The following is a 12,120-nucleotide window of genomic DNA, read 5'->3' on the forward strand; positions in this document are numbered from 1 at the left end:
GGAACCTGAATAACATTTGGTACCCTGAACAGAGAGAGGTATGCCACCATATTGTTTAATGGCAGTCCCAATTCTACCCTTTCCAGTGAATATGCTCGGGGTCATACCTGAAACTAATGGATTTCCTGTATTCCTGGGACTGTCAATATCCCTAGTTGGCAATCTCTTCTGGGCAATGTGTGTGAGGGAAGATGAGTTGGTGGGGATGACAGAAAGGAATCAGGGGCTGTTACAGGTTGCCAAGGGAGCTTAAATGAGAAAGAGCCAGAGATTAGTCTGGCTAGACTTCTATTTGAGGAGAAAACAATGCTTTCTCATAGTGAATGAGTGCTAACAGGGAGGGTAAATCCCCTCACACACACACTGGAAATTGTAAGAGGTCCACTACAAAATAAACAATCAAAAAACCTTTTCAACTACACCACAAGGATATTATAAAGGTCAAATGAAACAATGAATAGGACCAAGCTTTTTAAGCTAGAAAGTGTTCTGCATAGGCAATAGGTTGTCATTAGTAATTTCAGATTCTCCTGTGCTGAGAAAGAAATTGATCAGTCAGACTTCTACTCAGTAAGGTTTAATAGGATTTATATTTGGAGGAGATCTTAAGAGTCCACTTTCAGATGATAACAATAATTAAGAGAAATAATAATTGCTAAGATGTATATAGAGTGCTTTAAGATTTACAAAGCAGGGAACAGCTGGGTGGCACAGTGGATTGAGAGCCAGGCCTAGAGATGGGAGGTCCTTGGTTCAAATATGGTCTCAGACACTTCCTAGCTGTGTGACCCTGGGCAAGTCACTTAACCCCCATTGCTTAGCCCTTACCACTCTTCTGCATTGGAACCAATACAGAGTATTGATTCTAAGATGGAAAAAGAGGGTTTAAGAAAAAAAAGACTTGCAAAGCATTTTATATATATTTATCTTATTTAATCTTCACAACCACACTGGAAGTAGGGTCTGTTATTAACCCATTTTGCAGATAAGAAAACTGTGGCTGGGAGCAAATAAGAGATTTCTTCAGGATTACACAGCAAGTAAGTATCTTAGGTGGGATTTGAACTTAAATCTTCCTATCTCTAAATCCATTATTAATCCATTATATCACATATGCAAGGAAACTGAGGCTCAGGATGGGAAAATGACAACACTGGTAATTAAGTAGCAGAATTAGAATACAATTACAAATGCTTTGACACTCATGTTTTTATTAAACCATATGTACTGTGTGGAGGTGGAGAGGAGTTCCAAATTGAGGGTCTTAATCTAAGGATATAAGGCTCTTCTGGGTACAGACAATCATATATTTAGACTTGAAACTTTAGACTATTTAGTCCATTTTCTTTACAGATGAAAGAAAGAGAACAGAGAGAGGTGGCATACCTTTGCCCCAGCTCAAAGAGTTAGTAAGTAGGACTGAGATTCTGTTCCATCATCATTTGTTCATATAAATTTTGATAGTGGTTGGGAGAACCAGAGACACCTCTAGGTCCCCCTGACTTGGTAATATACTCAATTTGCTTACCTTTAATTTCTTCTCTGCCCGAGCTGCCTGTTTACAGATAGGATGCCATACTTCAGAACCTAGCAATCCAGGAGAACAACCAACATTTAGAGACCTCCAAATTCATCCTCATTATATGTTGTCCATCCCAATTCATTCATCATGAATTCACTCACTCATTTCATCATACAACAAACTGAATCAACTCATGTGGTTGGAAGCTACAGGAATAGAAGTATAACTTCCACTGTGGAGGTGTGAGGTGCTAGTCAGACCACAATTGGACTGCAGTGAGCAGTTCTGAGTCCCAAACAGAAAAAATAGAGTAATAAGTCAGAGCTTGTTCAGAGAAAGGTGACCAGGATGATAGGGGTCTTAGAAATCACATCATACCAGGATCAGTTAAAGGAAATGGGAGTCATTAGCTTAAAGAGAGTACTGGGGTCTACAATCAGTGTTTTCAAAAGATTTTGAAAGGTTGTCACAATAAGAAAGATTAGACTTGTTTTATTTGACATTAGAAGGCAGAACTGGGGGAACAGTGACGGATGGAGCTGTGGAGAGGCAAATTTTTGCCTGGTAGATGGAAAAAATTTACAATTAGGGCTGACCCAAGCGCCTACCTCAAGAGGTAGTGGAAGCTCCCTGTTACTGGAGGTCTTGGATGACCAAATGTCAGAGATATTGTAGGAGATATTTCTACTCAGGTAAACATTGGACAAATTACTTTTGAAGGTCTTCCCTCCTCTGATATTCTATGAGCCATAGGCTCATACCATCTGATTTAGAACTATAAGAGATCTTGAAAATAATTAATCCAAGATCCATATTTTATAGATATATGTGGGTCCACTATATCTAGCCAGCCAAAAACTCCAGACCATATTTCATATTCCATTGATCACTTACCCTGGCCATCTTCTCATCTGCCCTGACACTGCATATATGCTGTGCCTCCTCCTGATTCTGTCTGCTTTTTTATGGAAAGTCACTAAATAAATACTACATTGCTTCTGAAAAGGATTTAAAAATTGAATCTTCCAGTTCCACTCACCCATATGTATTATGACTTCTCAAAAACAACTCTTTATTTCCTCATTCTCTGGCCACTACTTTCAATTGTGTGTTTCCCTGAATTAAAATATAATCTCTTTGAGGGTTAGGAATTTCTTGCTTTTTGTATATGTATTCCCAGTGCTGACACAAATGTTCAATAATTATTTTTCCATTTATTAATAAGGAAGCTGAAGCCCAGATTGGGAAGTGATTTTCCCAAGGTCACAGCATAATAAATTGTAGAGCTGAGATTTGATTGAATCCAAGTTCATTGATTATAACCCTAAACTCCAGTTTATAATGAACAAAAGTAAGTTAGAAATAGTCTGATGTCTCAGAGAGTTCTCAGTATAATGGGGAAAATAAAATAAGGGTGCATGTATTTAAAATAAAAGGTAGCATGTGTATAGATGTGAATAAGATACAATGGGGCAATGAAAAGGATCATAGGAGAGAGTAATTATGTCTAATTGGGAAGATCAAAGAAAGTTTCATATAGGAAGTGGTATCTGAGCTGGACTTGGAAGGAAAGGGGGATTTTGCAAAAGCAGAAACATATTACAAAAAAAAAAAGGCAGAAACATATCAGCCATAAAAAGAACATTTAGGGACATGAAAGAATGTGAACAAAGCTAGAGACGCTGGAAATAAAAGATACGTTAAGGAACTGTTAGCAGCCAGTTTGGCTGGAGAATAATGTTAAATAATGGTAATGAATGATAAAAGAGATGGACTTGGGTTCCGAAGACTTGGTTTCAAGAATCAGTTCTAATACTTCTTACTATGTGGCTCTCTAGGCACATTACTTTTGTTCTTGGGTTTCAGTAAACTTATAAATGATCATAATAGTACTTACACTACCTGCCCCCGCCCTGGAGCTGTGGAAAAACAGTGGTTTGTACTAAAGAAACGTGTTATTATTATTATTATAGATTTCTGTAAACGGTTATTTGAATAATCTAGAGTTTCATCATTATGAATGGCCTCTATACTTTAGAGATGAGTTTCATTAATATATTAGGGAGGAATTAGGAGTTATTAGAGACAGGCTTGTGGGCCCTGAACCACATTTTCTCCATAGGAACAATCATAAGTCTCTGACAATAGTCTAGTACGAGCCATCACTCTCTATCCATCCCTCTTGAGCTCTTTCCTTCAGGCCTTCATGTTTCTGAGATATGCTCTGGGGGGATGCTATACCGTTTATATTTTTCTTTCAGATGATATTATATAATTCTATGTGAGAGCTGGGAGAGACATTAGAATTTAGAACGTTAAAAGTCAGAAAGGTCCTTAGACCCTAGAATGTTGGGATTAGAAGGGCTCTAAAACATAAATGTCAGAGCTAGAAGGAAGCTTAGAACATAACCCACAGAGTGTCAGGCCTGGAAGGGACAATAAAACATACATTATTAGAATTTAGGAAACATACTCTCAGAATAGAATAGATCTTTGAAAATAAAACACTGAATTTCAGAGCTGAAAATATCTTAAGAGTTCATTTTCCAATATTCATGCATTTGTTTGCATGACTGATCTTTTAAGCAGCTGGGTGGTGTGGTTGAAAAAGACCAATTGGAGTATCAATAGATCTCAGTGTTGTCCCTAATATACCAGCAATCTTCTGTGTGGCTTTGTACAAATGACTTCCTCTCTCTAAGCCTCAGTTTCCTGCTCTGTAAAATGAAGAAGTTAGTCTCTAAGGTCCCAGTTCTATGCCTTCATTCTAAGAGCAGGGACTTCTTAAATGAACGATGACTGCTGTTTTGAACTCTTCCCATGTCTTGTTTTCCTTGTCCATAAATGGTGGAAATGAACACTGATGACCTCTTAGAAAGGTCATGTGGGTGACAAGCAGGAAAAGAAAAGGAACTTTGGCTACAGTCAGAAATAAAAGCCAAGGACTCCGCCTGTCTCTTCTCTTTCTGGCATCTTCCCCATTCTGAAAGCGTAACAAAGCAGGGACTGTTCCAGTCTGGCTCTTAAAGAGCTTGCCCCGCTCCTGGCTCTTGTACAGTAGACTCTGGGGCTGGGAGTGGTGTGGGTAGTGAGGAAGGTCACTATGCATTACCCAGGAACAACTGGCAAATGGTAAATATTCTAGAATCTTCTGGATTTAGAATCAGACTTCAAGCAGAGAATGTCTGAGTTGTAAAGGACCATATAGATGATAGAATGTTAGAACATAGAATGTTATGGCTCAAAGGGACCTTATATCAGAGGCCTCAGGGGGGATTCAAACAAGCCAAGTGAGATATATTAAAAAGCCCTTGGGGGCATCTGGGTAACTCAGAGGATTGAGAGCCAGGCCTAGAGACGGGAGGCCCTAGGTTCAAATCTGGCCTCAGATACTTCCCAGCTGTGTGACCCTGGGCAAGTCACTTGACCCCCATTGCCTAGCCCTTACCACTCTTCTGCTTTGGAGTCAATACACAGTATTGACTCCAAGACAGAAGGTAAGGGTTTATTTAAAAAAAAAAAAGCCCTCCACTGGCATCCTTCACCCCACCCCCATAAGGAATAATGGGCTTCTCCAAAATCCTAAGCAAAAGATGTAGAATTACTTTGCAAGCCATGATGAAAGAATGCCTATTGCTGCCACCCAATCCTAGTCTCCTTCCATATGCCCAGAGTATCCCTAGTAGTCTAAATAATTCACTATTAAGAAAAACTATGATTTCCATACTTATAAGCTTTTAGGGGAGAAGCACTGGGGGTGAAGCAGATAGATATCCAGCTTCTGAGCCAAGAAGACCTGAGTTTAAGCCCTATCTATGACATATACTGGCTTTGTGACTGGGCAAGTCATTTAACCCCTTAATGTCCTAGGAAGCATTTTAAGACTGTATGTTGTAGAGTTGACACCATTTCCATTGATAGGATACCTTCATTGGCAATAGTTCCCTATGCCAAAGAAATCATAGATCTAGTTCTCCCTGCTTCCCCACAAAAAATCATATAGAGCAAGAGGTTCTTAACCTTTTTTGGGGTCATAGATCCCTTTGGGAGTCTAGGTTAGCCTATGGATTCTTTCTCAGAATCATGTATTTAAATGCATAAAGTAGTAAGTTATGTCATATTTATATATTGCTCTTAAAGGCTTGCTTTTTATATACATTATCTCAATGGATCTTTTTAATAACCTTGTGAACTAGGTGTTGCTATTGCTATCCTCCTTTTATGAATGAGAAAACTGAGGCCAAAAGAGGGTAAGTGACTTGGTCAAGGTCACATAGCTAATACGTATCTAAGAATTTGAGGTGGGATTTGAATTCAGATCTTTCTGATTATAAGACAAACACTATCTACTATGCTACCTACATAGAATTATAAAGGAAACCAACTGTAGTGTTATTAAAAATATTTCAAGAATGTTCATAGGACCCATTGATATAGAAACTTAGGTGAAAATAAAGCTTCTCCTGTTAGTTCCCAAATGGGCTCTCTTGAGTGGAAAGCCATATGAAGTGGAAAGAATCCTAGAACAGGAGTCAGTATACTTCTAGATCACGGTTCTGCCTCTATCACTCATTGGCTGTGAGACCTTGGACAAATCACTTCATTTCCATGGGCCTCAGTTTATTCAACTGCAACTGCAAAATGATTGTATTAAATGACTGGTATAAAGGAGTAGATAGTTTGTTGGACTTGGATACAAGAAGACCTGGGTTCATATCTTGTCTTAGATACTTTTAGTTATGAGTCCTCCATCAGATAATTTCTTTGAAATAAATCTAATTTCCAACCCCACCTCTCTCTTTCTTTTCTCTCTCTCTCTCTCTCTCTCTCTCTCTCTCTCTCTCTCTCTCTCTCTCTCTATATATATATATATATATATATATATGTATATATATATATACACATATATATTTATATAGTATCATAATATCAGATAATAACACCACCCATCTCCTCAGGTTATTGTGAAGATCCAAAGAGATAATGTGATTAATATACTTTGCAAACCTTCCATGTGAGCTATGCTAATTATCATTATGATAATATCTCTGATGCTTTCCAACCCTTTACAGTCTTTGGTTCAATGTCCTTTCTACTTCCAGACTATTTCAATATCAATACCTTATCAATAGATACATTTCTCTGATTACATTTGTGGCCCGTTGACTTTTATATACAGTTGGATCCTAAATAAAATTATGTGTTTGGTTAAATGTCAGCTTGAAACACAACAACAAAAAGAGAACATTGTGTGTTAAGAGTTGGGAAAGATTTCAGAGATCATTTAGTATATGGAACCTTATTTTTCCTGATGAAGAAAGTAAGGGCTATGGGGTTAGGTAATTTTTCATAGGTGCCATTGTGTGTTAGTGGCAGAACAGGGGCTCAAACCTTGTTTCCTTGGTTCTTTCCATTCATTCCTATTGCCTGGATGGAATGATTTTTTTTCACTTTTGGGAGATGCTGTGTGGGCCCCAATGCACTGGCAGTGAGAGGTGCCAATGATGGTCACGTGAACTGCTGCTGGCAAGGACAACCCTCCATGTTACTGCCACCCACACAGCCCCCAGAGTTGGCATGGCATTGACAGATAGCCAGGCATACACAGCCCCCACCCTCTGGGAGTCATTTTGCTTCCCCTAAGGCAGAGAGAGCCTAGGACAGATGAACTTTTTATGTGTGGGGGAAGGATAGAGGCCCTGTAATTATAGCCCCTCTCCCAGAAGCTAGAACTGCTGGGCTCATTAGGTGACAAACCCTTTGTAAATGTAGGGAAGAAAATACCTCCCACCCCCAAAGCTGCCTCTGGGTTAGATTTGACAGTGGAATTTTGTACCCTATTATAAAGCCAACCAGTGATGTTGCATAGCTTAACTCTTTCAGCCTCTGCCTGGAGTCATACCATGTTTCTTTGACACTGAGGATTCAGGAAGTAACAGGATGGATCAGACCAGGAAAGCCTGTGACCTAGAGTCAAACTCTAGAGTCATGCCAAGGCTGTATGCAAGAATATGACAAAAAAGTCCAAGAATCACTTGGAGGTGCAAGAATAAGAGAAAGAGAACTAAAAGCAGATTTGAAACCTAGAATTTGACTTATGTGGGAAACAACAGGAGTTAAACCTGAGTATGGACAAGGATTATATTATAGGATTTAGAACTGGAAGAACTTTTCTAAATTGTCTAATTTAAGGCCATAATTTTGTGAATAAGGAAACTGAGGTCAAGAATGAAGAGAGTCTTGTCCAAAGTCACACAGAGCAGAGGTGAGATTCAAAAGGCCTCTGACTTCCAATCAAATGCTCTTTCAACTATAATGTACTGCCTCCAAGGTCAGGTACATCTAAAAACTTGCTGAAAAAAAGGCAAGTAAACCAAGTTTTTCAGCAATAGTGATTTGTTAGACCTATGTCCTATGATGACTTTCCTTTCTCTCTTGAATTTTGTGTACAGTTACCCAACAAATAATAACAGCTAACATTTATATTCCTTAAAAAAAAAACTCCTACCTTCTTTCTTGGAATCAAAACTATGTATTGGTTCCAAGGCAGAAGAATGGTAAGAGCAATTGGGGGTTAAGTGATTTGTCCAGCGTCATACAGCTAGGAAGTGTCTGAGGTCACATTTGAACCCAGGACCTCCTGTGTCTAGGCTCGGCTCTCTATGCACTGAGTCACCCAGCTGCCCTCATTTTATATTGTGTTTTAAGGTTTGCAAAGTACTTAAATATCTCACTTGATCTTTCCAATAATGTTTTGAAGTAAAGGCTAATATTATCTCCATTTTACAGACGAAGAAACAATGAGGAGTTAAATGACTATCCCAGGTTACACATCTAGAAAGAGTACCAGAATCAAGTAAGTCCATCACTTTATCCCTATCCACTCTATTATTTACCTCTTTAAATAATTTGGTCTGATCCTTCCAACCCTCTTGTACCAACTTCCTCATCTTTAGCTACTCTAAACTGACCTCCATTGGCAGAGAGTGGGGCTTGGAACTCAATCACATCCCTATTCCAATAGCCTTCATAGTTCAATCATTTATGAAATGGGCCATGAAGTTCAGGGGCTGAGAGGAAAAAAAATGTCAGAATGTTAGCACATTCAGGAAGGCAGGGTTAGTTGCTGCTCAAGGTCTCAACATAGACATCATCTCTCCTACTCTAAAGCTTCCTATAAATAGTTTGTAAGAACAGAAAAAGCCTAAACCTCTGGGTTGGTATCCTTGAAAAATAGTTCTTTAAGTGGCAGAACTGAGTATTTAGATAGGAGGTAGAATAAGAGAACTGGGCAAGACCTAGTGACAGAGGAATGCCACTCTAGGAATTCTAGTTCCTCAGGTTGCATTCCCTAGGTGGTTGCCTGATGTTATCCTGTGATCTGTATAAGTCTGGGAAAGTCTTGTGTACTGAGTTATACTGAGAGCTGCCTGTATACATAATGACTACATCATAATGACTCTTAGCTTTGCAAAAATGTATTCTTCAAGTTTGGAACAGCTGAGTTTGAATGATACCTTACAGTAAGCAATTTCTCTCAGCCTTAATTCCTATGGGAATAAAAATAGCACATGCTTCTCAGGGTTATTCTGAGGCTTAAATGAAGTTATATGTCATAGCTATTATAGATCTATCTATACACACATACATGTATGTAAAGGGCTTTGTAAATCTTAAAATACAATATAAATGTGAGCTATTTTATTATTCTGACACAGGTCAGAAATTACAGGAATCCAAGTATCATCAATTGAGGTACCCTAAAACAAGACAGGATGAGCCCAGGACAAGGCAGAGCAGCCTTCATTATCACCAGGTTTGCTGTTCCTATAGGTCACAGCATTCCTGGGCAGGTGGAGGTGGAGTAGAAACAGATGTTTACTCTTGAAAAAATTATTTTTCTTCAAAATCTGGAATTGGTGCCATAAAACTGCATGATTAGGAAGAACTTATTCTGACTGTTGTGATAGAAAGTGATGGGGTTCACAAAGTGAGCAGAAGAACCATAAAGTCTTCATGGTCTAGCAGCCTAGTAAAAAGGAAAGAACAATGGCTTTGAAGGTGGGAAAACTGGAATCTAGTCATATTCTAGATCCAACTGTTTTTGGGATCCAGGGCAAGAAATCCAAGGCAAGTGACTCCTCCTTAGGGTCATCTGTAAAATGAGAGGTGTGAACTTGATCTTTAAGATCCCTTCTACAGTGAGTATTTACAGGATTTCATTAGTGATAACAAAATGATTATTACTCTTTAAAAATAACTAGTTATAGAATCTTGGATTGGAGAGGGACCTCACTAGAAGTTATTCAGAGGGTGATTTGTATGAAAAGGAAGTCATTTGGAGATCATGTCATTTGAATACTGATTGAAATATTACAGCAATACAGCAGATTTTCCTCTCAATCATCCCTCTAAACCCAATCTTTGATCTCTTTCTATCTATGGGTTCCTTCCACACTAACTTCAAATGTGTCCAAGTCTCCCACAGGACTAAAAATCTTTCACTAGTCTCTACTATTTTCTCTGTCTCTGTCTCTGTTTCTGTCTCTCTCGCTCTTAAAAAAAAAAAAAGTAAAAAACAACCCTTACCTTCTGTTTTAGAATCAATACTGTGTATTGGTTCCATGGCAGAAGAATGGTTAGGGCTAGGCAATTGGAGTTAAGTGACTTGCCCAGAATCACACAACTAGGAAGTGTATGAGGCCATATTTGAACCAAGAACCTCCTCTGCTTGGGCCTGGCTCTCAACACATTGAGTCACCCAGCTGCCCCTCTAACATTCTCTTGAATTCTCATCCCATATCTCTCCTTTTCTCAAGGAAACTTAAAAACAAAACAAAACAAAACAAAACAAAAAAACAACTGCCTATACCTACTGCTTCCATTTCATACTCACTTACTGCTCAACTACTTGTGCTCTGGCTTCCAAGTTCTCTCCCAAGTTACCAATGGTTTTTTAATTTTCAAATCTGATTGCCTTTTCTCAGGTTTTATCATTCTTGATATCTCTGGCAGAGTAGGTAGACCCTAACTGACTGCCTTATCTTCTTAGATACTGTCTTCTCTCTGAATTCATGGCACCATTCTCTTGATGACCTCATCAACACATATAGGTTTAATGATCACTTCTCTGTAGATGATTTACAAATCTATCTAGCCCCAGTCTCTTCTAGAATTTCATTCCCATATCACCAACTATTTATTAGATATTTCAAACTGGATTTCCCAGAGACATCTCAATCTCAACATGTTCAAAAACTGAAGTTCTTATCTATACCTTCAAACCCACCCTTCTTAAAAACTTTTTTTATTTCTATCAAATACCATCATGCTCCTAGTTTTCTAGATTCTTGAGTCGTCCTCGATTCCTTGCTCTCCTTCATCCTATATATCTAACTAGTTGCCAAAACTTGTTTCTATTTCTAAAATACATTTCTCACATAACCTCTTCTCTTTAAGCACAATATAACACCTTAGTTTAAGACTTATCACTTTTGGGCTACCTTTTAAAAAATTATTAGAATATTTTTCCATGGTTATATGATTTATGTTCTTTCTCCCCCCTCCTCCCTCCCATAGCCAACAGGCAGTTCCACTGGGTTATACATGTATCATTGTTCAAAACATATTTCCATATTATTAATATTTATAGTAGAGTGACCTTTTAATGCCAATACCCCATAATATCCCCATCAGTCCATGATGCCTTAACCTTTTATTTAAAATTTTTGATTATCTTTCCCTTATAAATAACTAAATTATATTTGTAACATTTAATTGTAGGCCAATCAGAATCTCAGTAATGCAAAGGAAAAGATTTCGTCACAGGTGGCTTACTAGGGAGTTTGAGTTACTGATTTGTGTAATTGAGTCACTGAGGCATATTGAAGATTAGTGTACCTGTACTGTACCTGTACGTATTGTATGGGCCTCTATGATTGATTTGTGTGCTGGCTTCATGAGTAAGTTTTGGACTTGGCCTGTAGCTATGGTTTTGCTTGGAATTATGTACCTAAGTAAAAGTTAACCCATGATAGTCTTTTGGGATTGGGTTTGAGGGTCTGATCTTTTGGTGATGTTTTGGGGAATAAGGGTACATGTGTTTTGCTCCTGCATTATTTCTTTTGAGACTAGGGGGAATAATAATCATGTCAATTCATAGGAAAGGGGCATGCATTGATGAAAGAAGTCATTCAAGGGAAATAGAGTGGGCAGTCACATCTCACAAAGGACCACTCTGTGATCTCCCCAGCTATCACATGGGACTCTGTCAAGGCTTCGTGGACTGGTGGCCCCCAGCACCATGTGATCAATCATGTTTTTCTTCTGCATTTCTACTCCCACAGTTCTTTCTTTGGATGTGGATAGTGTTCTTTCTTGTAAATTCCTCTGGATTGTTTTAGATTATTGCATTGCTGCTAGTAGAAAAGTCTACTACATTCAATTGTGCCACAGTGTATCAGTCTCTGTGTACAGTCACAATGAACTGGTCTCTGATTCTGCTCCTCTCACTTTGCATAAATTCCTGGAGGTCTTTCCAGTTCACCTGGAATTCCTCCAGTTCATTATTCCTTTCAGCACAATAATATTCCATCACC

General features: G+C 38.5%; 1 protein-coding gene and 1 long non-coding RNA gene across 5 annotated transcripts in view; one reads left to right on the forward strand and one right to left on the reverse strand.

Annotated features, from left to right (window-relative positions):
- Positions 1–12,120, reverse strand: part of ABLIM3 (actin binding LIM protein family member 3) — a 192,071-nt gene that overhangs the window by 42,928 nt on the left and 137,023 nt on the right. For all 4 annotated transcript variants that reach the window (XM_056811604.1, XM_056811603.1, XM_056811602.1 and 1 more), the window contains exon 8: positions 1,529–1,587. In XM_056811604.1, coding sequence (XP_056667582.1) covers positions 1,529–1,587 — 59 coding nt within the window. The remainder of the gene's footprint in view (positions 1–1,528; positions 1,588–12,120) is intronic.
- The window catches only part of LOC103095474 (uncharacterized), a 28,546-nt gene that overhangs the window by 4,441 nt on the left and 11,985 nt on the right, over positions 1–12,120 (forward strand). Inside the window, exon 3 of the long non-coding RNA XR_457889.3 lies at positions 8,312–8,378. This is a non-coding gene — a long non-coding RNA (uncharacterized LOC103095474). The remainder of the gene's footprint in view (positions 1–8,311; positions 8,379–12,120) is intronic.

Source organism: Monodelphis domestica, chromosome 1 (assembly GCF_027887165.1).
Source record: "Monodelphis domestica isolate mMonDom1 chromosome 1, mMonDom1.pri, whole genome shotgun sequence".
Taxonomy (NCBI): domain Eukaryota; kingdom Metazoa; phylum Chordata; class Mammalia; order Didelphimorphia; family Didelphidae; genus Monodelphis; species Monodelphis domestica.